Genomic DNA, 26078 nt, shown 5'->3' with positions numbered 1-26078 from the left:
TTTTGAATCTTTGTTTCTGTTATTTATAGAGTTACTTTAATTGTAATGTATATAATCAGAGACAATATTATTAAAAAAAACTGAAAAACTTCTTGATACCAATTTTGTAGTAGGATGACTCCATGCAGCTCATACTTCTAACCAAAAATAACAGAATAACTTAAGAGTGAGCTTTAAAAATCACCTTCACAGTCATTGGTTTGTGCAGCCATACGACACTATTGGATTGTCGTTTGGATTGTTACATTTTGACCACTTGCAGTGAGACATCTGCAACTTCACCAGGAGCATCAAGCATGTGGAGAGAGCAAGCATCAGCTTCTTTATCAAACTGACTCAGCGTTGCATGACGAGGATCTTCGGCTACAACCCAGAGACCAAAGAGCAGTGGAAAGTTCAGTGGAAAAATTCATTTTATTTAACATTTACAGTGCTGCGCTCTATACAGTTGTCCATCATCAAAGTCAGACTGTTAGTGCAGAGTTGCACTGTAACTGTAAGCGTGAACTTTCCCTGACTGTGACACGTTTAAAAGTGACATCTTTCACAGTACATTGAAAACCCAGACTTTTTTCTATATTTACCATTGTTTGTGCCCAATACATTTGTCACTTACCACTCTCCCTTAGAAAATGTGTTCTCTTTCTCAAGATGAAAGCTAAGATCCATCATGAGTCACAGATGTATTACTGCAAGTGGTCAGAGAGGGATTTCCAAGGAGCGATCTAAACATGTGCTTAGCACTGAAAGCAGTTTATAGCTGCACAAGGAGTCGATCATTAAGTGGCTTGCAGTCAATTTTAAATCAGTTTCAGCTTTTGCTTTTTATGGGTGTTGTAGCGGGAACATTTGATGGCACTTTGCACACAAGAAACACATTATAAACACAATTATACAATAATATAACGCCCACGTTTTCACTTGCTTCACCGACCAACAAAGATTAATATCTACTTTCTACAGTCTCCAACTTAACCACTACAGCCAGCCATACCTCTATCTGCCTGCGGGCCTCCACCAAACTTTCTCCGGCTTTCTTCAGACGCTGCAGCTCAGCCTCGACGAGTACCAGCCGCTGCTCAGCCTCCCAGGTTTTCTTGCTCTGCTCTCCCAGCTTAGAGCGCAAGTCCTGGGCCACATTAGTCTGTCTTTCGGCCTCCTCCTGGGCCTCCTGGAGTCGTTTTGTCAGAAGCTCCATATCAGGACTAGTTAGGGAACATACGGCCAGGTGTGTAGCTATAGTCTCTACTTTATCTTCAACTGATGGTTTCTGTATCTCTGAACTTATTGGTAATTCAGTCTTTTCTTTCTTTGGCTCACTTTCTTTTTCCTGTTTCTCCCTTTCTTTCTGCCCTCCCTCAGCCTCTCCTCTTCTATTGGTCTGGATCACCTCATTACATGGTTCATCTTTTCCCGTCTGAACATGAAGAATCTCTTCACCAACTCCAGCTTCACGGTGTGTCCCGATGACTTCTCCTCTTTTCTCCTTCTCCTCCATCATCCTAACCCTTCCTTCCCCCTCTCCCCTGCAGGATTCAGATCCCTGGACTCCTCTCACCACCTTTTTTCCCTCCCCCTCCTCCTCCACTCTGTCAGGCATCTTCATTCCTTCCTCCTTCCTCTTGTCTTCTAGGTGTTGAAGTTTGGTCACAAGCTGTTCCAGACGCTGTTTCAAAGTGGCATTTTCATTCTTCAAGTTTTGAAACTGAAAAGCATAATTGGAGAGAAATTTAGAGACATTTCAAAGCTTTGAATATCCCTTTTTTGTCACTGTTTCCTTTCATGTGCTGACAGTGATTGAACTTGAATGCATGGTGGGTAAGAAAACTGAAATCACCCCCTTTTCCTAAGAATACATCCAGTTTCAATACAAAAGAAAAGAAAATGAAGTAGGGAAAAACGAAAGAAGGACAGACAGGGAAATTACTGATCGATTTAAATGATCTTTGGTTATAACAACACAATATAAAAGCACTCCTCCACACAAATAACTACAGAAAACTCAGTATGCCTGAAATCCGTCACGCAGCACCATTCAAAATTCTAGCGTAACGCAGAAAATAAATGAAATCAAATATACTGTTTGCCCAACTGAACAGCTGCACAACTGGCACCAAAAGTCACCCAAAACATTATTCTATTATCTTCTAAAAAGCTGATTACCACTGATTTAATACAACTTTTGTGGCTACGGTAGTGTGATGTAATGTTGTGAACTGAGTAACATTTAATTACCATATTTCATCTGAGGGAATGTAAAGCACAGCCTTCAAGTGTCTTTTACGTGTCATACTGGTTGTTGTAATCATAACATATTTACTATTTATTATTTAAAGTGTTAAAATATTAATGTCAAATCATAATGTCCACAGTAATACAATAATAAAATATATAAAAGTTTTTTCTTGTGACATCAGTGACAAGTCAACGCCATATGTTTATGGGACTTAGCACACACAACACAAACCCAGAGAAGCCTGAGAGCAATGAAATACAATTCAAATTCAACTCAGTTTGATTTATGTGGTGCCAAATCACAGCAACAGTTGCCTCAAAGTAAAGAACCTACAATAATAAAAAAAGAGAAAACCCCCAAAATTATATGACCCCCTATGAGCGGCGACAGTGGGAAGGAAAAACTCCCTTTTAACAGGAAGAAACCTCCAGCACAACCAGGCTCAGGGAGGGGCGGCCGTATGGCGCGACCGACTGATAGGTGAGGGGAGGAAGACATGCTGTGGAAGAGAGCCAGAGATTAATAATAACTAATAAGCTGTGTGTCAGCCTCCGGTGATCATTTAATCAGAATTGAATCTTGACGCTACAAATTTATTTCACTCTTTGTTGAAGAGGCTGAGTTACTTTAATTACTGTTAAACACTCATAATAACACTACCTAGGCAACCTTTGTGTTTACATTTGACCTGTGCTGTTGCACTGTCTATAATACTGTGTCACTACAGTTGCACTATAGTGTTGCTGCTGCTGCTGGTACCTTGTTGTGACAACAATTTCACACATTAACTTAGTCTGGTATCGCAGTCATCAGTGACAGCGCTTCACTGGAAAAGAAGGACGGAAAATACCCTTTTGTTTGCACTGATAAATGTTGCCACCTACGAGTTATAATCACCTCTAACTTGTTGTTCAGTATATATTTAAAAAAATTAATAAATACCATTATCCCTTTTTATCATTATCCCTAACAATCGTATTATTATTTTAAGGATATAGCATCTGCCCCCAGATTTCATTTGGTGGGAAACCCCAAAGCTATGCGGACACAGTTAAATGCAGTTAAAATGCTGTATTAAGTGCAGTTAATTATGTTTTCCTTTGTTAAAGCTAACATTCATTCCTGCGTTTCTGTCATATTGGGCAGCAAACAATAACAACACAACATATCACCACACTTTACTACCTAAATAACTAACAGTTAATGAGAAATATAGAACAATATTTCTATACTTTCAGCTCTTTTATGGCATCCACCAGCTCCACCTGTCAGTCATCTGGTGTTGGGAGGCTAGCATACACTGTATTTTTAAATCTTTTTCACTTGTTCCTGCTGCTGGTAGAGGCAGATGTAAGCTATGAGACTGACAGCCAAAACAGTCAATTCTCAGGCTGGAGGATGGAAACGACGAGTGGAAATTAAAAAAAAAAAAAAAAAAAAAAAAAACACTGAAGGGGGATTGTAGAGTCTGCGAACAATCCATTTCAAACACAAGTGAGCCATTATTTTTGTAAAAATGTCGAATACTGCAGCTAATTTTCTGCTGATGATAAATAAATAAAAACAAATTGATTCAGCACCAGAATTCTGCTCCACTACAACACAAAGCTGCTCACACATGCCATGAATTTATTATATATGGCTACATAATACATGTGGCAGAGAAGGGTTTTTACATTGGCTAAAAAAGCAATATTACTTATAAATGCATTAGCGTCAGAACAGTTTACTACCAGTCAACAATGTGACGGTTAAAAAAAAAGAAAAGATGATTGTTAGAACAGTAACTGTTTGGTAAAGCCTTCAGTTTGCTCTGTGCTCACCTCCCTAAATGTTTCCTGATGTTTCATCTCCAGGCAGGCCAGCTCATCCTTTGCATCTGGAGAATCAGCCTGCAGCGAGGGGAGATGTGTGCTTAATGCCTTCATTTGTTGCATCCTGTTTTTCCAGCTTCATTTACATCTTTAACAACTCAGATATATTCAGAGATGGCAGGCCTGCTAGTATCATCATTAAACATTCTTAATTAAAAATATTTTTTCCCAACATAATGATCATATCAATTACAAGACACGCAAGGGAAATGGAAAACTATATATAAAACCTGATTTGCATGTTATCCAGTTGTCATTTCTCTTCTGTCTGTGTGCATTACCGTGACCACTCGAGCAAAGTTACATTGTTACAACTACAAAGTTAAAGCTGCTGATGTAAATATCAGCAATTCACACTGCTGCACAATTCACCATGCAGATGACCTGCTGCAAACTGCAGTCATCAGTAAAAGGCTGTTCAGTATTTTTTAAATTGTGATAAAAATCCTAGTAGCAGATTTCCATGAAATACCGTGATTTTAAGAATATATCACCCAGGTTCAAGCTGAGCATCAGAATGGGGAAGAAAGGTCATTTCACTGACTCTGAATGGGGAATGGCTGGTCTGAGTATTTTAGAAACTGCTGATTTACTGGGATTTTCCCACACAATCATTTCTAGGGTTTACCAAGAATGGTCTGAAAAAGATGAAATATCAAGTGAACGGCAGGTCTCTGGATAAAAATGCCTTGTTTACACCTGAGGTCAGAGGAGATTTGCCAGACTGCTTCAGGGTAATATGAAGGCAACAGTAACTCAAATAAACACTTATTACAAATCAACATATGCAGAAGAGCATCTCTGACTGCAAATTGCATTGAACATTGAGTCAGATGGGCTACAGCAGCAGAAGAACACACTGGGCTAAGAATTGGAAACTAAAGCTAAAGTTTGATCATGGGTTCAAAATTGGACAACAGAAGATTTGAAAAACTGTGGCAGCAATCAGGTGGTAGGGTCAGAATTTGGTGTAAACAGCATTAAAGCATGGGTCCTACCTGCCTTGTATCAGGCTGGTGGTGGTAGAGGTGGGAGATATTTTCTTGGTACACTTTGGGCCCTTTTAGTATTAACTGATCATCATTTAAAAATTCACAGGCTGCCTGACTATTGTTATTGACTAAGGTGAAATTCTTCTCTATTAGTCACAACTTGCGACCTCTGAACTCTGACCTCCTGCTGGGCCTGCAGGTCCTCCAGTCGTCTTCTGAGCTCTGCGTTCTCCTGCTCCGCTCCCAGGAGCCTCAGCGTCGAAGCCTCGCCCACTTCCACGCTCAGCGGCTTCTGATCTGAGGCACAGAGAGGAGGAAATAAAGAATAAAACAAGAAAAAGAAGAACAGAAGGAGGGAGTGAGGCAGATAGGTGGAGGAAAGAAAAAGAGAAAAAGAGAAATGGATATATGAACTCAGTTACTGTTGATTAATAACCTGTGGGTAAGTATTACCTCAAAATATTTTCTCTTATCAGTTAATTAGCATGTCTTAAATGACAAGGTGCAGAGAGGTGGGTGCTCTGACCAATCACTTCACTCAGCTCCTCGTCGGACTCCAGTTCTGATTGGAGGAAACGTTGCGGAAGTGCAACAACCGGAGCAAGGACGCTGCCCCCGCTGCTGCTGTGCCTCAGGTCAGCCTCGAGGCTCATGTTCATCTCCAGCAGTTCATCAACTCGCTGCCTCTCAGTGTCCCGCTCCTGAGCACACATACACACACACTCAATCATCACATGAGCAAGAGACTTCAATGGGCCTCCACACAACATGCATGGGGTTCTTTCATGAAATGCAACCTTTCTGTCAAAAAAAGAAAATATTAGAACAATCTGCAATCTTCAGTACAATTAAGAGCTCATTTGTACGGGATGGACAGAAATGCAAAAACTGCATCATAGTTTCCACCCACCGCTTCCACTTCCATGATTCTCTGACGCAGCACAAGATTGTCCCTCTCCAGCTCACGTAGGGAGGAGCAGCGCGCCCGAGCGTCCGCCAGCTGCTCTTCTAGAAGCGTTTTGGTTTCCTGCAGCGCTGCGCACAGCTGCTGCTGCTCCTGCAGGGGGCACCAAACAGAGACGATTGAAACAACACGATGACGTGCTCATGGTTTTCGTTTCATGTATTCTGTCAAATCTGAGGTTTCTTTTGTAGCAACTTCCTCTAATCTGTCACATCTATCACTGTTTTGTTCCCATTCAGTTCTCTACTGTCACTTAAGTGCACAAAGCAACTTTAAATGGTTTTAGCTGTCAGCTGAATGTATTTTCTATATAATTTCCCCTTATTATACAGTTCACAGTAAAGACAGAGACAAGTCTTGCTGAGGGAGTCAGAGAGGCTGACGAACAGCTGAGAAGCAAACTGCAGACATTGCAAGTACCAAAATATGATCTCCAACTGTGATTTTGGAGCTTGTATCCGGCTACTTTAGTACTTTTAGTACTCAGTGCTGATGCTCTCCAATGTTAGAGTTGAAAACTGTTGTAAATTATGACATTTATATTTTATTAAGTTTTTTTAGGCTGTATTAAGTGAAGTTAAACCCAGAGTAGCAGCTTGATAATAACGGGAAACAGCAAGTTATTACAATCTAATTGCCAAAGTAATAGCCTAGTAATTACCTTGTAACAACAGTGGTTATAACTGATGTATATTATATTGAATTTTATGTAACTGTGTACTAAATAGGCACACATTAGCAAGACCAATTAGTATAGTAATATAATTTTAAAAATATTCATTTTTATATCCTCATACTCGTGGTAGTAACTTCATAAAAATAAGGTAATACTGATAAATATCTAAATCCACATTAATAACCTATTAAAGCAAAATTGAAAAAGCCGACAACATAGTGATAAAATATATCTTTCAAAATGAAGGAAAATAAAATATAATATAATACTAAGTCACATTTTTAACATTTTTTTTAGACTTTCTGTGTTTTTAGTGAGACAAGTTAGCAGTTTAACAAGAGTATAAAAAGCCACAAGGTGTTAAACCAGAAATAATCGCACACAAACTGTCAGCAAACCTCCCTAGCTGTCTTACTGGTCCTTTTTTGGCCAACTCGGTGTAATTTTTAGCAGAATCCACACTTACGCAGATCGCTGCAAACAACTTGTGAGTACGATATTGTCACTACTGATAAATAATGCAAATAAAAGCCAAGATGTAATGAAACTAATTTGACTTTCCAAACTGAAGGCTGATTTTTTTTTTTTTTACACGTAAACATTTGGCACCTTTTCCTCCTGATTCTTTACAGCCGCACAACAGTTCATTTTGAATTTCTGGAAACGAGTTCTCGGCACACACACAACATTAGAAAAAAATCACCCTTCCGGCTAAAATGAGCAGTCACGCTGATATTGAATTTAAGCAGGATGACTCAAAAAAGACAGGGAAGGTGACGGTGAGGACACTGCAAAGTGTTTCACAAGGATATGAGCACATTTTTTTTTGCCCTGAACAGTTATAGTACCTCAGAATAAATCTCATTTGGGTGTAAAAGTTCCAATAACTGTAGCTGCTCTTTGTCAATGAAGCAGCTCCAGGCGGTAAATCCCAATGACATCACACAATATAATCTCATTCTCCGGCTTTGAGCTTTAGAGTTGTTCGTACTCACTCTTGATTGAAACCCTCAGGGCCGTGTGAGGGAATATATGGCTTTTGAGATTAAGTGGTACTTCTTTTAAAAAATAATAGCTACTCAAAGAGAAAGATTTAAAAAGGGATCTTCTTGATGTGACCTTCGCCAGCAATTTTTATATGAGGGCCTTTGTCAAGCTTGTGTGTGTGTGTATCAAAGCAATGTGAAAATGATTTTGTCTTCCCTGCATAACATTTTTTTAAAAAACTATGTATTTTGTAGTGGAGATGTAGCTGTGTTGCTTGATTTCTCTATGGTGTGAGATGTGTGCTTGGTGTGTGTGTGTGTGTGTGTGTGTGTGTGTGTGTGTGTGTGTGTACCTTCAGTTGAGTGCGTGTGAGCTCCAGGCTGCGCAATCTGTGTTTACAGCTTTGAAGCTCAGTCTGGAGCTGCTCGGACCGTGCAGCTCGCTCTCGGGCACAGTCCAGCTCATCCCGCAGTGCACGCATGCCCCTCACATCACCCTGCAGAGAACGGTTCTGCATGCGCGCAGACACACACACACACACAGATACATTCATACACCAGCTGGGATGAGGTCAAAGAAGGTTGTGAACAGATCTGGAATGCAGTAAAGCAAATGTTGACAAAGTCTGATACACGAGGAAGAAAATGTGTGTGTGCACTCGTGTGGTGTATACAATACTGAAATGTACTCAGAAGGATAGAAGAAAATTGAAAAGACCCATATGGAAAAGAGCAAGAGCTTGAACTTGCATGTATTATAGTTTCAAATAACATTTGCATGTCTTCTGCTATTATTTACAATGAAAGTGGTCAAATTAACTGTGAATCACGTAAGCAATATGTTGTGTGAAAACAATGCAGAAAAGGTCGTGTGTGAAAAAAACTAGCATGCAATAAGTCTCATGATACTTAAATAATGCAAAACTTGAATAACTGCTTTAGATTTGGGCATTTTTCACACATAGCATGTAACTTCATTTAAATTACTGGAGAAATTATTCACATATAAGATACCCGTAATGTCCAGTGTCATTATTTAAATAACAAATAAACAAGTTACGATTCAGGAGGACTAGCAGGAGGTAGCCAGTTACTTAACTGTTTCCTTACAGACATTATTCCCACATAGACATTAATCATTTAACAGGAAAGTCACCTATTTAAATTGTAATTATCTTGAGTATTATCAACAACGCTTAATCTCAAGGCGCTGCAGTGCTTAGCACTATCAACTCATAGCAAGAAGCTTCCTGCTTTGAATTCACCAGCAGGCTGGCGCTCTTCCTGTGTGGAGTTTGCATGTTTTCCATGTGCTTACTCTCTGGGTACTCCAGCTTCCTCCCACAGTCCAAACACATGCATGTTAGGTTAACTGAATAAAGAGCGGTATGACTGTGTGGTTAATTGTGGCTTGTAGTCTAAAACGCATTGATTTGTCACTAAGATGAGAAAAGTAAAAATCCAACAACTCAAGTAATATTTTTTAAATTAATGTTGACTTTAAAAATGATATCATAGACGAGTCCTTACAGTGCACTTCTATGTGTAAGACATATCTGCATAAGTAAATGATAATGACAAATGAAGAATGACAGTGATATATGGAGCACACTTAGCAATGTGACAATGGAAAATGAAACTAAATGAGTCATCAGTGAGGGAACATTAAGACTGTATATGTATGATCATACCTGTAGTTTTGTTATGAGTCTAAACTTTCAAGTTCAGCTGGGACAGTAACAGCCACCTCATTCAGGTCAAAGTGTATTTGACTAGAAAAACCACAATCTAATTTACAGCCTAAGAGAGATGTTTTTATTCAAGATCAAATGGTTTGGGATGATTCTGCACTATTGTGATTAGGCCCAGTGAGCAATAGTCTAGATGTTGTCAAATTAGTAATGTTGTATGTGTGGTAAAGGAACAAAACAAAACAAAAAGAAGGAGAAGAAGAAGAAGCCTACATCAGATTTATGTCTATTTGCTGACCTCTATTCCATGTCTGTACCTCTTTTTGAAGCTTCTGAAGCTGTTCCTCCATGGTCTCAATCTCCTGCTTGTAATCCAGTATCTGATCACCTTTATCTTCCCTAGAAAACATATCAGTACCGCAAATGCAATTACACAGTTTTTCTAAAGGCTTTTTCTTTTCTTTTGACTTGTATCTGTGATAAAGTGGCAGACAGAAATATAATTAGAGTAAAAAACGCTATTCTGAAACTGTACAGGCGTTTAATAAGCTGTGTGCGCTGGATTATACCTGTGAGCATCTCATCTGGTCCCGACTCATTGCTCAGGTTTGCAAATAATTTTCACAGTCTTGACACTGACCTTTGTCACAACTTTTTAAGCATTCTCCTGACTTTTATCATCTCGAGCACATACTGCACGCTTACGCAAACACACAGACTCACAGTTGTTGTTTAAGCCGGCGCAGTTTGGCCTTGCTGTCTGCCAGCTGGAGTAGCAGACCTTGGGATGACTCCTCGTTGCGGCCACCCAAGTGCCCCGTCGTGGAATCAGACTGGGCCTCCCGCTCCCGACACAGCTCTGCTATTCTCTGGGAAGAAGAGGGAGAGAAAGATCAATGATGGATGTGGAAAAGGATACAAAGAACAGCTGAAAAGAAAGACGTGGGTTGAGGACTAAAGGCTCAGAAACACATTTCTGAGGATCTGTGAAGGTGAAAACAGTGAGCGGCACACAGCGACTAAATAAGTATGTGCTTCAGTAGATGCCAGCAAAGCTAAGATACTAGTGTTTTGCTGTGTATGCACTCTTTTTTTACAGAGTAAGGAGCTTCAGCTGCTGTGATGTCTTCAGATGTTTTAGACTGTTTGACGCTTTGTGATGTATAATTTAAGTCAGATCTGTGTAGCAGCAGAAAATTCACACAAGGGTTAAATGTAGCAGGTAGTTTTGCAAACGGTGTGTATTTTATAAACATTAATGCAGAATGACCTTTTTATTCCTGTAATTTTGCAAACCAGCACAGCAACAGAACATTCAGATCTTACGCAGTATTCATATATAGGAGAGCACAGTGGGACAGGGTTTTATTAGGGCCGATTTAAATCAGTGGAATTTATTTGAAACAAAATTTAAGATCTTACGTTGCTTTGATCTCATATTAAGGTTGTAGCAAATGCCTTTTAATCCACTAGAAGCTTAAGACAGATCTCAGTTAAATATCAGTGGATTCAAGGATTGAGAATGTGTTTGAGATCAGAAGGCAGGAACATGAAGTGGAATCTGAGGTGCATTTAGAAATGACTGTGGGGTCTTTGCTATTTCAAAGAAGCAAAGTTACTACAGTCCTTACACTAGTTTTTTTTTTTAAATACTGTAGTCTGTTATCTCCAGCCTAACAGCATGAATTTCATTTCCCAATTCATTGTTGGTTAAATCACATTAAAACTTTTGACCACAGTGCCATTTCAGTCCCACTGTGCACTAATGTTTTATGAATTTTAATAAGTTCTATGAGCGGTTCAGCAGAGATTTCACTGATACCACCTTTTGTTGGTTAAAAAACAGAATTATTACAACTGTAGGAGGTAATCCATAGCCACAAAATGTCTGGGCGGCATCTGGTGTGAAATGTTGATCCAACTTGAAACAATGGAGGAACTGCTTCACTTGCTGAAATTGATTTAGTTAATTAACTTTTAATTTCTTCAGGAAAACACGTTTTTAATTTCCTTCTTGTCACGTCGGCGTGATTGAAAACATCATAAATGTCCAATTTTTTCATTTTCATTCATTACAGTTCTCCAGCAAAGAATCAAACCACGGACAATGATGTTAAATTCACTTTAAGGAACAATGACGCTCACACTATAAAGTCCATACTCCCACAGCAATGCAGTTGCACCCACGCAGGGGTCTGCCTCCATCTGTCTGCACAGTTGAAGAGAGCAAAAGTGATGCAGTAATTTGGTGTTCTTTCCAATCAGCTATTATAGTCGTTATTAATTTCTGTCTTATTTGCTCATTTGCCCACTTGCCAAGATTTAGATGAGCTGCTCAGCACTGTCATGTCTGGTATATGTAGCTACCACCAGCTGCCAGTTAGCCTAGAATAGCCCACAGAAACAGGAAGAACCGATGGCCTGACTCAGCTAAGGGGTTAAAACATTGACCTACTAATCTCTTACTTGTTATCATGTTTCATTATCAGAATAAAGGGTCTATACAACTCTTCCAAGCTACCTCCCAGTGCACGATCTAATAAATACTACTAGTTACACCTTTCAATGTAAACTGCAAACTGCCTCCAAACTAGAAATCATAGAGCTTAATTATCTGATCCGTTTTCTGATTTTTGTGACTACTCGTTCCTTGTTCATTCGTTGTTCTGTTGCGTCTGTCTGGTTATCTTGCTCTTGTGAAAGTTTCTTAGTTCCCTTTTCGTTGAAAGAAAAAATTAATCACAATCAGACTTCCTGTTTAAATTAAAAATGACGGTAGGCTTTGTGCTAGAATCATTTCGGGATGTGCTGCTTTGCAACTTCAGGAAGTCACAGATAATTTCACAGGTGCTGGTGGGAAGAATTAGTTATATTTATATTATAACAGGCTGTTTCATTCCCCATGAGTTTGTATTTAGCCTAACAGCTACTGGCTGCTTCTTGAGATTGGTATCAATGCTGTCATTTATCTTTTGGTTAAAAAAAGCGCAAGTGTCAAGCTATTTCTTTAAGGCTTTGTGTATTGCATACCTCCAACTGTGTGTCTCTCTGTGCCAGCAGGCTTTGGATCTGTTTGGCCATGGAGCTAAACACCAGCTGCAAGTCTGCACCTTCAGTCTCCACTAGCTCCTCCCACTGAAGTGGCAGAACCACACGAGGATCCTGAGTTACCTGCAACGAGGACCATTTTTTAGGCCTCTATGACAAGATCAATACACATCTGGGACACCTGACACAAAATAGTCCGGGCAGTGCGAGCGCTGTGTGAATACCAAGCATTTGTGTACAATGAAAAGGAAAAGAAAAATAAATTCTCACATGTCTATGTGTGAAAGCTGTAGAAAAATGCACTAAAAAAAATTCACTAGTGCATGCAAAGCTAGTGATCATGTTGACAGGTTTAAAAATCTCCTCGGGTGGAAGCCATACAGAAGGAAAGCAGGGGGTGCATCCATTCACACAGAAAGAGCACCTCTCACCTCTGTGATTTGTTAGGCTGAAAAACCTGGGGAGAAAAAGGCTGGGAGGCAGCATGCTGTTACTGTAATTCAGTCACGCTGCTATGCAAAATGTTGTTTTTGTAATTCCAGCAATTATTCATGGGGGGTGTTTTTAAAAGAGGCAATTTGGCCTTTCTGCCTTATTGGAGCGGATGGTGGACAGTGACAGGAAAAAAGATGAAGGAGAGACAATGATGTGACAGAGGGGGAGATTGGAGAGGTGGACATGAGAGGTGGAGGATCCAGCTTACAGTGGCAGCAAGGGGCACCCAGAGGTCCTTAAAAGGCTGCCAACAGAATGACAAGTAGCTCATTTTCACAACTCAGTTGAAGCACAAGGAGAAGGTATAACAGTTTCATTCTGTCTGCCTACAGGCCAGACAGTGAAGGGATTCTTTGCTTAATCATGTTTGGGAACAAAAATCCTCCAAGAATTTCTTTTTCTTTTTTAATGAGTGAGGGATTTGGTTTGATTAATTCTGCACTTACTTACCTGCTGAATACAACCGGCAATGCCAGCCTGGGTTTCAATGTCCAGGGACTGGATCTGCTGAATGAAGGTTTCCTTATTCTCGCACTGTAGACACAGGAAGAGATGGAGTCAGGTGTGCATGTTAGATCAAAATACCAAAAAGTGTGTTCATAGGTATTCCTGGAATTGGCCGTGAAGGACGCTTATTAGAAGACAGCAGGGCAGTCTTTGGGTGGAGGACTCCTGGACGACTCTCCTTAGACTCAGACATTTTGTAAACTTGCACTGTTGAGCGGTCGGGCAAGATTATCACGCCGCTTTAATGTGAAGCCTGAAATTGGCCCTTGTACAAGGTTGCCAGGGTAACACAATACAAGGCTAAGACTGATGCCAGCGGAAACTCTAATGACACAAACAAAAAAACCAAACAGTATTTGAGCGCAATGATCCTGAGCTGAAATTAGAAAAGGAAATGAATCAAGTTCCTCTGGAATGAGTTTATACAAAATAGTGCACAACAATCTGTCTTTTATGTTTTCCTAGAAGAATTTTTCCTTCGCTCCTTTCTGGTAAAGTTTAAACAACAAATCTACGTAGTTAGCACCGAAAATATGAGAAAAATTAGTCCAAAGAGTTCAAGGTGTGCACATTACTTTGAACTGATTTTAGAGGAAAGAACATGTAAAGTAAAGTGAAATTTATTGTGTCTGTCCTCCTACTTTGTTTTTAAGCAACATGCACAATGCTGCTGTGGTCAGCTTTGAAAAAGCATGACGGTCATATGAGCGTGTGATTACCTGCACTGCACTTCCTAGTAAGAGTAGCAGCAGTCGCCTGAGCTCCTCCACGGCTGCCTCTGAGGACACAGAAATAACTGTCATCATCATCATTATCATCATCATCTTCACCCCCCCAGCACCCTCCTCCTTATCATTATCACCTTAATGTGCTTCACAGATAGCTGAGATATAGACTCGAACATAAAGTATAATTACTTTCTTCCTGCTGAGAGACATGGCACTGATAGGATCGTGTTGTTATCTTTATACCTGTTAGGGGGTCCTGGCCCAGAATGGCAACATTTGGGAGAGGCATGAGTATCAACTGCTGCAAGTCTTCCTGAAAAAGAAAAGAAATGTAAAGAGTTCAGCACACACACGCGCACGCACACACACACACACAAAACACCTCAAGTAATCACCTGGACCATCCTGTTCTTCTGCCCTCAGTTAGCCGAGATAAACAAAAGCGCAGGAACTTTCCACCAGTCGGCTCTGATTTGTTGTGTAAACAAATAAGAGATCCCTGATAAGACTGCATTGTTTTGTTCTTACAGGCTGGAGAGATTTTGTACAATTTTAGTTTAATATATTTCACTGCATCTTGTTCTCTACTTATTCTCAATGTGTAATAGAATCAAAGAAAAACAATATGATGATACCAGTGAATAAGAAACCTGCAGCTAAACCACTTAACACTACCGGCAACTACTGCTGACCTTTTGGGTATAACATATGGGTAATGTGGGTGATGTGACAGCAATGCAGACGCACTGACATAATCTCACAGATCACAAGTGACGTCATAAACAACCAGAACAAATTACTTGGAATGAATCAATCCAATTATTAGTACTTCAAACAAACCTGACAGGTACAAGATCATAGCCATTATTCATTCACTTCAGCTTGTAACAGATATATTAGTATTAGTATTTACTCAGGAAATCTTAACTATAATAAGTGTATATAAACATTTTTTTTGTCAAAACTGGCTTTTAACAGATTTCACTAAGGAACCATCTCCTTAGTGGATCTGCTATGACAGGACCAAACCAAATAGGTCCAGATCAATCACTGGAAACCGTTTACTGCTGGAAGCAGCTGCTTGTCTACATTTAGCAAACTCTTTATTACACAGACCTGTTCAATTTCTTTCCAAGAAAAAAATCTAATCAGCCAATTACATGGAAGCAATTCAGTATATTTAGAGATGTAGACATGGCCAGAGAGGACCTTCTGAATTTCAAACCGAGCAGCAGAATGGGTTGTTGATGCCGAATGGGCTGATCTGAATATCCACAATCATCCTGCCTTGTATGAACAGTTCAGGCTGGGGGTGCTGTAATAGTGTGGAGAATTTTTTCTTGTTCACTGTAGTCAAATGGCGCCTACGGTCACCAGATCTCAATCCTCAGCTGACAGTCACCAGACCTCAATCAGATCTCTATCAGCTGCGCAGCTGACAACTCTGCAGCAACTGTGTGACGCTGTCATGTCAGTGTGAACCAAAATCTCCCAAAGATGTTTTCAGCACCTCATTGAATCTATGCCACAAAGAATTAAGGCAACCATGGAGGTAATAGGGGGTCTAACCCAATACTGATAAGGTGTACCTAATGAAGTGACCACTGAATGTACTTTTAAGAGAAATTTTAATAATTTTGAGTTACTTTAATAAGAAGACAGCTTGGTTGGTTTTCTTGTTAACAACAATTCTGATCACAGAGTGTTAATAATCAATTCTTAGAAGTTTTTTTCCAAAATATTTGTTTAATGTGTATCCTTATTGTCTCGGAGATTATCTAAGATTAACTACAATTCAACTGGTCAAAGCTGGACTTTTGTTGCATGTTGTCATATTTTCTCTGCACTTTATTTTATTTATTTATGTATTTTTATTTCTCCACTGCCAAAAAGGGAAAACATTCCTAAAAAAAGAGAACATCTTTTCATTACTGCCTTGATTATCTCAGCTGAGGGACTGTGCATGTTACAGAAAACCATTTAAAAATTTGAATTCACTAAAGCCATTAAATCTCTGGCTCCTCATTTTGGACATTTCCTGCATGGTCCCGGGCTACAAAGTATTTTTAATGCGTTTCAAATTCAGGAGATTCAGGACGAGCAGAAGGCCCACCAACACTGTGTTCAGCTTGTTTCAGCGAGTCGTAATTTCTGCTTTGAGCTCTTGGACAAATCTCCTGGCAGACTCAAATGACGCTGAATCAAGCTGGACCACAGACGCCTCAGACATTTCCCGTCCAGAAACCTGGCTTCTCTGGCAGCAGAAAGAAATATCTGTCATGTGACCCCACAGCGCCTCCCTCCTCCTACGTTGCCATCCAGTGCATCACTAGTGTAGAGGGTAATCATTACTGTTACTTTGCCACTTAATTTAGTTGGTCTTAAACTTAAGAAAAAGAAAAAAAAAAGAGGAGAACAACTTCACCGTTAATTAAAAACATTTCTGTCAGAGAGCCACACGCTGTTGCTGGCTAGCTCCTTTCCCAACTGCTCAGAAAGCCTGTTCACAACCTCCTCACATCCATCAGCGCAAAATCACAAGAGTACAGATGTAAGTCACAATTACAGCTCTCTCAGCTGCTTACTGTAATTTATAAACTGTATGGGGAGAAAGGCAGGGACTCCCTTTAGCAACTGGCATGTGCAGCAAACCTTATGTTTCTGCTCCTTCAGGGCGTGCAGGATATTAGCCACTGTAGCTCTGAGTTGGTCATCGTGCAGCTCATGGCTGATGATGCCAAACAGACTTCTGCAGGAGATTAGCCAGACTGATAATTATATAGAAGCTCCTTGTTGTTGTTGGCACAGTAATGTCTTTGCACGGGCAATTCCCTGCCGAGCAGTACGGCCAAGACACATACTGGGTTGTATTTGCTTGAATGCCTCCTGCACTTTATTTCATACATTATCATTTATAATACAATACAAAAGAAAGAGGTCAAGAATATGAAAAATGTGCAGTGATTTCCAGGGCAGTCACACTCAAAGTTAATTTCTTAAGGAAGCAGATTTTTCCACTAAAGCAAACGCCAAAAAAAAAAAAGGAATTAGCTATACGGAGCAGTCGTGAAATTGGGATAAAAGCATTCATCACACTGCTGGCTGCAGTTAAGAAGAGAATTAAGTTCCATCTGTAACATCTTTTTCAAATCCCGCCTTTTTATTGTATGTTGTTTGGATTGGTGTTGGCTTTAATTTTTGCCACAGACTTGCTTTTATTTATTTTTCCCCCTAATTTTAATTTTTGGCTTTATGCAAAAACAGATTAGTAGAGACATCATTTATTGGATGTTCGGCAGCCGTAAAAATGTCACGGTTTACCAAGGAGAGAGATCTTTAAAAGGTGGAGGGTCAATAAATTAGTAGTCAAGAGAAATTAACATTTAAAATCCCATTAACAGAAAGCTGGAGAGCAAGTGTCTCATTCAGTGGCAGTAAATGGAGTTTTAAAAAAAAGAAGAAGAATAGATTAAGAAAGACATAGGAGAACAGAATACAGTCAGCTAGAGTATAATACATTAGCATATAATGAAATTAAACCAGTAGAATAGAGCAGGATACATGCAGCATAGCACTCATAAATTTTACAGTAGGTAGGTTATATGAGTCCATACAGTAGACGTGCACAGCCTTCACTTCCCGCCCGTGTCGTCAACACAAATAACTCCGTTTCTATAGAAGACAAGCTGAGGTCACAGCAGATATCAAGCCCTGCCAAGCTGCACACTGTTTCTGTGGCTTAAGCTCTCCACACTCTTGCCATTGTATTGCACGCACTCTCTCACATAAACACACAGGCAGCATTAAACAGCATAAAAAAAATATAATAATAATTCAGTGAGAAGTAAAGCTGTGACCGATGTGGAACTAAATGTCTGCAGAGACACTGGAGCCTATTCTGAGCACACCTGCTGAAATTCTAGTGCAATGTCGGCTGATGTGAGCTTCTCAATTATTTGGCAGTGTGCTGTGCTGCTAGGGGCTTTCAAGGGACATTAGTGATTCACTGAAAATTAGGAAGCGAAACCTCGTAGACTCGTGTTCTTCTGTTGTGTGACAAGCAAAACAGTGCATGTTCAGTCCACCTGACTCGTACTTCGGGATGGTTTCCTCGCTCAGAGCAGTAGCTTTCTGAGTCATCCTCCGGGGGTTGGAAGAATTGTGTCATTTCCTCAAATGCCAACGGCGCATGTGGATGCACATTATGAAATGCATGATACTGTGGGCTATTTGATAGATTCTCAGTCTCCTTCCTTCCTCAACCTCTAACCACAGCAGCAGCTAAAAAATGCAGCTCACCACTCCTCCACTTTTTCTCACCCCATTTGCCTGATATTAAGCAAGGACACGTCGATTGGAAAATTCTCTGTTTCATCTTTTCTCTTTTGCTAATATGCTGCCTCCCTCTGCATACACTTCAAATTTTCCACAATACCCCCAAGCAATATATTGTTAGTGTTAAGAGTGATAGTTGAGCCTCATCTTGTCCTCAGTTTTTACTACCTCACAGCTAGACAACTGCTTCTCCGGCCCTCTGCCATCACCGCGTCTCCCTCGCCATTTGTGTGGCTGTGAGTCATGTTTTAGAAAGATATTCCAGCGCTTTCACAAGACTTTTCTTCTCGTAATGAGAAGCTGGGAGTCATTTTAGTCCATCCACAAAAGAAGCCATTACACTAGTGTTTATGAAAACTTTTCTTTTTTCTAGAAACGCTAGAGAAAGTGATTGGGGCCATTCAAGACAGGAGCTGGACCGTTTACAAATGACCGTGCAGCTTGTATCACTGTGTCACACGTTTGCCTCGCTATCTCAGTGTAATGACTTGTCCTGCCGCTGAGATATTAATGCCACAGTTTGACAAGGTATCAAACCACCCAATTAAGCTTTGCTGAAGCGTGCAGCTACAGAGATGAAACTTCCAGAAAAACAACTCAAAGAATTAGTTTGACATTTTGGGAAAAACATGTATTTATTTTCTTGCTGAGAGTCAGATGAGGCGATCGATACTGCTTTCATGTCTGCTTGCTAAAAGCTGCCGGGGTAAAGTTAGCACCAGAGTAGCATAGCATGCAAGAAAACAAGGTAAAGGTGAAAAAAGAAAACAAAAAACTAACAAAAAAAGTACCAGCTCATTAACTGACATATTGGATTTTCTTAATTCCTACGTAAGGACTGTTGCTTAGCTGGATGCTGGACTTTGAAAGCTTCATACAGCAAAAATAATTATGTGTTAGTAAACTTAAATTGCAGCAAAGACAGGTCTCCAGCCACTGTGATGAGCTCAGCTAACCAGCAGCTGCCTTATTGCATCAAACGATCTTGCAATCAAAGTTGTTGCAATCATACATGCAACAACTATCTAATCAAACACAAACACATTTAGAGTTACGATTCCTGATTTTAGAGCACATGTGATGGTACTGTTTTGGTGCTTATTCATAAAGAAACTAAGATTGCAAAGTAAAAATAAATTCATAACATTTCACACCAAATGTCTTTTTTAGACATTTGGTGTGAAATGTGAATTAGTTGCAAATCTTCTAATATTTTGCCACTTTAGATGAACTTTTATGCAACATTAGGAGGCTATACCATCCAGCTGCATCATCAGCATTTTGCAGTCATGCTTCTGCTGACCCGAGGTTTCCGCTAACACCTGAGGGAAATACCTGGTGCTCTAGATGTTAAATGCTCAGATATGTTCACTGCCGAGTCTCTAACTCTGCCTGCTGTTTGAAGTTGAGCAGGTAGCGTATAAAGCCAGTTTATTAAAGCTTTCTGGCTGAAATCAGGTTCCTGTTGCCTCTGAAAACAGGCTGATAAAAAGCACTGTGAAGCAGAACGGTAAAGCTGTAGTAACAACGGGCGAAAAGACACTGTAGCTCGAGCGGCAGACGACAAACCTCACGGGGGTTCAGCATTGCAAGTGCTCATTTTTACATCGCAAGGAGCTGTTTGCTTTGTGGCAACCCAGCAGCAACTAATGAGCCAATATTTGAACAGTTTTGTCCAGATAATTATGTCCAGAGCTTCACTGAGAAGACCACGAGATGCAGGTGTGGGGTTTGCTTTTGTTTTCTCAATACTGTGCAAAAAGTATTCATCTGTCCAAGTTCTAAAATATAAAAAGTGCACAAAATGCAGTTACATAAAAATATGAGCTAAAAAAGAAACTGTAGTTGCCCTCATAGCTTTCAAAAATTTCTTCGAGGGGGTTTATCACAGCCTTGCCTAAATGGACTACACCGTTAATGGGTTTCTTCTTGTTACAGTGGGAATGTGAAGCTCAGGAGAAGCCCTGTGCAGGCTCTGTTGACTTTCAGCACATTGCCCTGATTTCCGTCTTGATGATTTGATCTAACAGAATGTCACCAACCTCCCCTCACCCCCACCCCCTCTCTCACCACCATCACCCTCCCCTACCTGGTAGAAGGCTCGCAGGTGTCGATTTAAAATAGAAAAATTCTGGACTCTCAGCATGTGGTCATCTCTCTCGCTGTTGTACAGCCGCTCCACCTTGGGGTTTGGATCTCTGGGTGGACACACACAAAAAAACCACACACACACACACAAACAGTGGTTTACACACTGCAGCTTGATCAAACAGCCCAGCAACATTTCTCTCCAGATGAGAAATTCTTATGCAACAGTGCATTTAAGCAGAGTGAATAAAATTTTAATGAGGTCTGAGAAGCAGGCAGTGAGAATCCACATGCAATTATTTGTTGAAATAATGTGGCTTAGGTCGGGCCAAATTAATCAGCCATTGAGCAAATCCTGCCTAAGATCTTGTCTTGCCAGTTAATAGACAAAAGGTTTTCTCCTGCTGAAACTTGAACACGAAGATAAGGGAATCAGTGGAGATGGCTTATAGGATGGCATTACTATAATTTGCTAGAAATTTCAGGACATTGTGCTTAAACACACACGCACTGCAAAACAACATGAGGTTATGAAACCGAGTGTGATAAATGTTACATCACTTTTCATGCAAAAGAAAAAGAACAATACCAAGTGTTTGCAACCATGTTAGCACCTCTCTGAGGCTGTGCTGTGGCACACCATAAAGCATAAGGGAAAATGTTTACCAGTTAGCATGATAGGGTTCTTAAATTACCATCAAACACAAAGTGAGGGTTGGTATTTTGGGAGATATCTGCGCATAAATCAAAGAAAAACTACAAAGTGGACGCGAAAAGTGATGGTGCCGCATTAAATATCACAAAATTAAGACTCACTCTGAGCAAAACTCGAGTTTCTGTCCCTTGAGTCATGCTGTCAGTTAAACTAAGCTGAAGTATTTTAGTGCACAACATTACACTGAGGGATTTTCTGCCTTTATTTAATAGCTGGATGGCTGTAAAAGGGCTGGATGCAACTACCACACTGCCAATACGTCCCAGTGGTCACTCAAAACACTGCAACAAAAAGAAAATCATCTACAGCCCTTAAATTATTCTCCTGTTGCCCTATTATATATTAATATAGTGTCCTCCTATTACTCTTTCTATTATTAATGTGACTGTTTATTTGTTTAAGTGACATCATTACAGCGTACGAACTGTGCGGCCTGCAACCCAGAAGGAAACCAGGACATTAAAAAAGCTTCTGTGGTTCATGCACGGTGCAAGAACCATTATAGAAGCAGGCAAGACTTCCAGGCATACAGATAAAGGTGTTGTTGATTTTTTCCAGTTGTCAGTAACGTTACTACAACAAAAAATCACATCCATACAAACAGGCATTTTCTCCATATTATAAAAAGAGAGGTGTAAAATTATTGGCAGGACACAGCTGCTCACAAGGTCAGTTTGCACTCTTTCTATTATCCCACACACTGTCCATCACCTTAACTCACTTCACTTAAGTTACATAAGCATCTCAATCACCAGGCCACCAGGGTGCCCAATTTCAGTGCTTTTTAATGGCTTTCACTCAAAAAGCAAAAAAAAAGCTGCCATGGAGTTTAAGCAAAGAATCGGTTGTGTGTACATTTCAGCATTTGAGATTGCCGATAAAAGCCACAGGCACTTTTTTGCAACTAATTGCAAGGTTGAACGGTTTATATTTTCCATTTACAAATGAGCACTTATGCTTTTATTATTTTACATTTATATTATTACATTTAAAAGCAGACTGACTGGGTAAAGTTTGCAAAAGTTTATCAAGTTATCTTTTCCCCCTCTCTAATAGTCACGTTTATTGCAGTGTCCACAGCTAGGAAGCAGTGAAAGTGAGAAAATGTTGATGAATCTTACATGACCCTCATGACCTCATTGAGGAAAATCCCATTGGTCAGCCTCAGGTAGCGGTCTCGGGCGCTCTGCGAAACAGAGTTCACTTCCATGTACTGGCTGTAGTGAGGTGCACCGTCCTCACTCTCCACCATATTCTCAAACAGGAGCACCTATGAGAGACAGACAGAGATGATCTTGTGTGGTGACCAAAGACAAGGAAGAACCGGCACAGGAGCAGAAAATAGACACAGAGATGGGCCGAGGGAAAATTTTCACACAGGAAGTCACTTGAGTCTGTGCACCTGTCCGAACAGGTGGGATCTGTGCGCTCACACTGGGAAGCACTTCACAGCGACAGCCAGCCAAGCAGGACTGCAGCCAAGGTTTCTCTCTCGCTCGCTTCTAAGACGACTTGTGCCAATGCAAACTGCAATATAATGAGGTTTATTCCCACCTGCACCTTCTAAAAACTGCACCGTAGGTAAACAAAGTAACAAGCCAGAGTTGGTCTCAGCTGATGAGGTGATACAGAGGAGACTGAGATGCGGAGGATAACAACTGGGTTGGGTGGCAAGGGATCCCTTCAGGGTGAAAAATCTCATGTCAGTGAAAAAATGACCTGCTGAAGTGCCCTCAAGAAAAAAACACAAACCTCTTCCAAGTCCTGTTGAACCTGACATCTTAACCAGCCCCCTCTTTGGAAAGGGGAAACAACAGCCAATGAGAACATCCCTATAAGACTTAGTGATCACATTATCCAAGCAGAGATCATTAACCAGAACGGGGAGACTCGGTGACTTGCCATGTGGAAAAGCCAGCTGGGAATTCAGTGTGTTACAGCTGTAGTTGGTTTAAGAGAGCGCATACTCTATGACTTTGCGTTATTTTGAAATCAGAAGCAGCCCAAGGACACGGAAGTGTCAAGGCTGGGAGAGAAAAAGTTGGTTATTAAGAGGCGAGGGAAGCTGCCAAAAGGAGAAGTGTTTGCTTTTCTGTACACAACAGAAAAAAAGGCAGGGTCGAGGCTGTTTGTGTTATTTATTCAAGTTTTATATGTATTCTGACGAACGGAACTGGAAAACAGACTGGTCTAAAAAATTTCACAAGCTTTCTGACTAGAAATTATACAGACTTTAGTACAGAGTTGGTCACCGGCTAAGTCGGATTTTGTAATTTTTTTCTCACAGTTTTACACCCTCCTGTTTTATTCTCCCCTCTGCGCCTCTATAAATGATGACCTTTTCTCTAACTCAAAGTGATAAATGATAAATGACGTACCCATTGCGCCAACGCACTTTCCATGAATTCCTCTATTATCTCCTTAATGCTGGACTCCATTGTTGTGGCACGAGGGCTGTGAAACACTACAGAAGACAGCTAATTAAAGAATATCACCAACGCGGTGTATGTAATGAATCAGAGACAGAGAATCCATCTTGCGTCAAGTGAAGTAGTTTGACATTTGTGCGGCCCTTCTTCCCCTCCCTCTACCTCATTTGCTGTCTCTTCCTCTCTGACTGCGTGTGTCAGTTAGTTTCATTGCAAAACCACACCGGAATTTTTCAAACGCACATGTTGAGGGTTTTTTTTTTTTTAAAACACACCCTCAATACTTCACACAACACACACAAACACGGAAATATTTTTCTTGAGTACCGCAGAAAACTAGAGTGCAAAAAAGGGACATTGTAACTTCGCAGAGGTGAAATATTAGGCCTATTTCCTCCTCTGCGTATTTATGTGCACATTTCCCTTAAATGTGTGTTTTTACGCCATTATTTGCCTCGGTATCGATTTGTTTTGACCTTAGACATGACATGTTGATCTAATGTGTGTTAAAAATAAGAAGGCTTCCACTTGAAGTTGTCAGAGGTTTAGTGTCTCCAATGTTCACCAGGCGTTCAGCTGCGCGCCAAGCACTGTGCAATAGTGACCTCTGGTGCTTCAAAAGGAAAGTTCATGCTTTCACATATTATTAATTACATCATCAAAGGGGAAGTGAGCTTCCTTACTTTGAGCTAGCTGCTGTGTACAATCCATCGCAGTGTTTTCCATTCTATAGCTGGCTAACCCTGTGGTATAAGCCTTCATCTCTCAAGGCTTTGATGGCGGACTGCGAGTAAATGGACAGGGGCGTTCCTAAGATTTTTTAGGTGGGGTTGATCAAACGCAGAGCAGGGTGGGACCACAGGAAATGAGTATATTTAAGCAGAAAATGAAACCATTAGTGCAGAAAACACGGGGCACAACTTTCAGGTCCATGTCCAGCCCTGTGTTCTACTTATTATGTAATTTATTACGTGAAAAGTGGTGCTGCACAAGACTTTAAATAGCTTCTTTTTTTATATATATACTGGATATTTGTTTTACAAAAGTGGAAAAACAGTAACTTAACTAAAAGTTAAGTAAAAACTTCCCTATTAGAAATGATATGCTGTATACTGTATAATGTTCTCATTGTGTCTACTCTTCAGATTCATGTAAATACTAGATATAAATGTTTGTTTCTTAAATGCTGCAGCTCCATGTGATTTTAATTACTTGTGTATTGCTGATCAATAACAATAGCATGCTCAATAATCCAAGTAAGGAAATCTCAGAAAGCTCATTCTGTTCATCTGGACGTTGCCTTTTCAGGAGGAGAAACATCTCGTCAGTCATTCAAGTGAGTTCTTCGGTCTGTTCTTTCCTTATAAGGCTGGGGAAGGCAAGCAGCTGAGACTAGCTTGGATGGGTGACAAAACATAGAATTAATTTTCTATAAAGAAACTACAACTTTAAAATAAATAGCATGGAGTCCAATAACTGCACTCCAAATAGAGCAGAAGCAGAAAGTAGCACAACATAGAAATACTACTTCTGTAAAGTACTTGAGTAAATGTACTAAGTTACATTCCCATTGATCCCATCCACGCATCTCATCTGATGGTGGTGGGCATTGTAGGACTTATAATACTCTAGGACTTTTTCAGTACTTATAATGTGTCTGTTAAAATGATGGTGGTTGACTTTTTTTTTATGTTTTATCATTATTTCCTGAAGTGGCTGTTACATTTTCTAACTCAAGCTGTATTTGTCAACGACGCAAGGTTTAGCCTGCTATAAAGAAGAGTGATGATTTGTTGTTCTTATTGTGCAATGCTTTATCAAAGCATGACATGGAGAGTGGATGTGCATAATAGTAGATTCTTTCTGGGTTTTGCACACAGGCTTCAAAAAAAGATACCAAGGGAAAGATATCATTGAAAAGCTGCCAAAAGGAAGCTGTTAGAAGATGAATGTGATCTGAAGATATGTGCAAATCATTATCATCATAGTTTCTGTACAGTCTCACATGCCCTTAATGGTCCGCACAAGGCTTCTTCTTTATGTAATTAGGGAAATTTTATAAGGCCTGATGAGCAAAAGGCAAATTTTAGAACATTTTTTCCATGTATTTTAATATTGTATTAATTTTATGATCCAATTTAAGATTTTATGATACAATTTCTTTGAAGGTCAGAGCTGAGAAATGGACTGTAACGCTTGCTCCTTTGTTAATCTCTGCTTATTTGAAAAAGAAAACATTTTATTTTCTGCAGCCACTAAGTGGATGCTTATATATTTGGAATCAAATAAGACATTCGTGGAAAATAGTCTGTGA

General features: G+C 40.1%; 1 protein-coding gene across 4 annotated transcripts in view; it reads right to left on the bottom strand.

Moving 5' to 3' along the window:
- ccdc88b (coiled-coil domain containing 88B) overlaps positions 1-24559 on the bottom strand; it is a 58282-nt gene extending 33723 nt beyond the window's left edge. Inside the window, exons 1-16 of one of the 4 annotated variants that reach the window (XM_039619139.1) lie at positions 23927-24022; positions 23714-23799; positions 22457-22605; positions 20622-20730; positions 14441-14510; positions 14189-14247; positions 13413-13496; positions 12450-12590; positions 10143-10288; positions 9737-9818; positions 8082-8240; positions 6013-6159; positions 5629-5803; positions 5284-5399; positions 4060-4128; positions 995-1705 (exon numbers count right to left, since the gene is read on the bottom strand). In XM_039619139.1, coding sequence (XP_039475073.1) covers positions 995-1705; positions 4060-4128; positions 5284-5399; positions 5629-5803; positions 6013-6159; positions 8082-8240; positions 9737-9818; positions 10143-10288; positions 12450-12590; positions 13413-13496; positions 14189-14247; positions 14441-14510; positions 20622-20730; positions 22457-22605; positions 23714-23773 — 2277 coding nt within the window. In that variant the 5' untranslated portion in view covers positions 23774-23799; positions 23927-24022. The other 3 variants (XM_039619144.1, XM_031750570.2, XM_031750644.2) reach the window with 3 other exon arrangements.
- Positions 24560-26078: the final 1519 nt, after the last annotated feature.

This window comes from Oreochromis aureus, linkage group 2 (genome assembly GCF_013358895.1).
Source record: "Oreochromis aureus strain Israel breed Guangdong linkage group 2, ZZ_aureus, whole genome shotgun sequence".
NCBI classification, from domain to species: Eukaryota; Metazoa; Chordata; class Actinopteri; order Cichliformes; family Cichlidae; genus Oreochromis; species Oreochromis aureus.
This window is presented reverse-complemented; position numbering and strand designations above follow the sequence as displayed.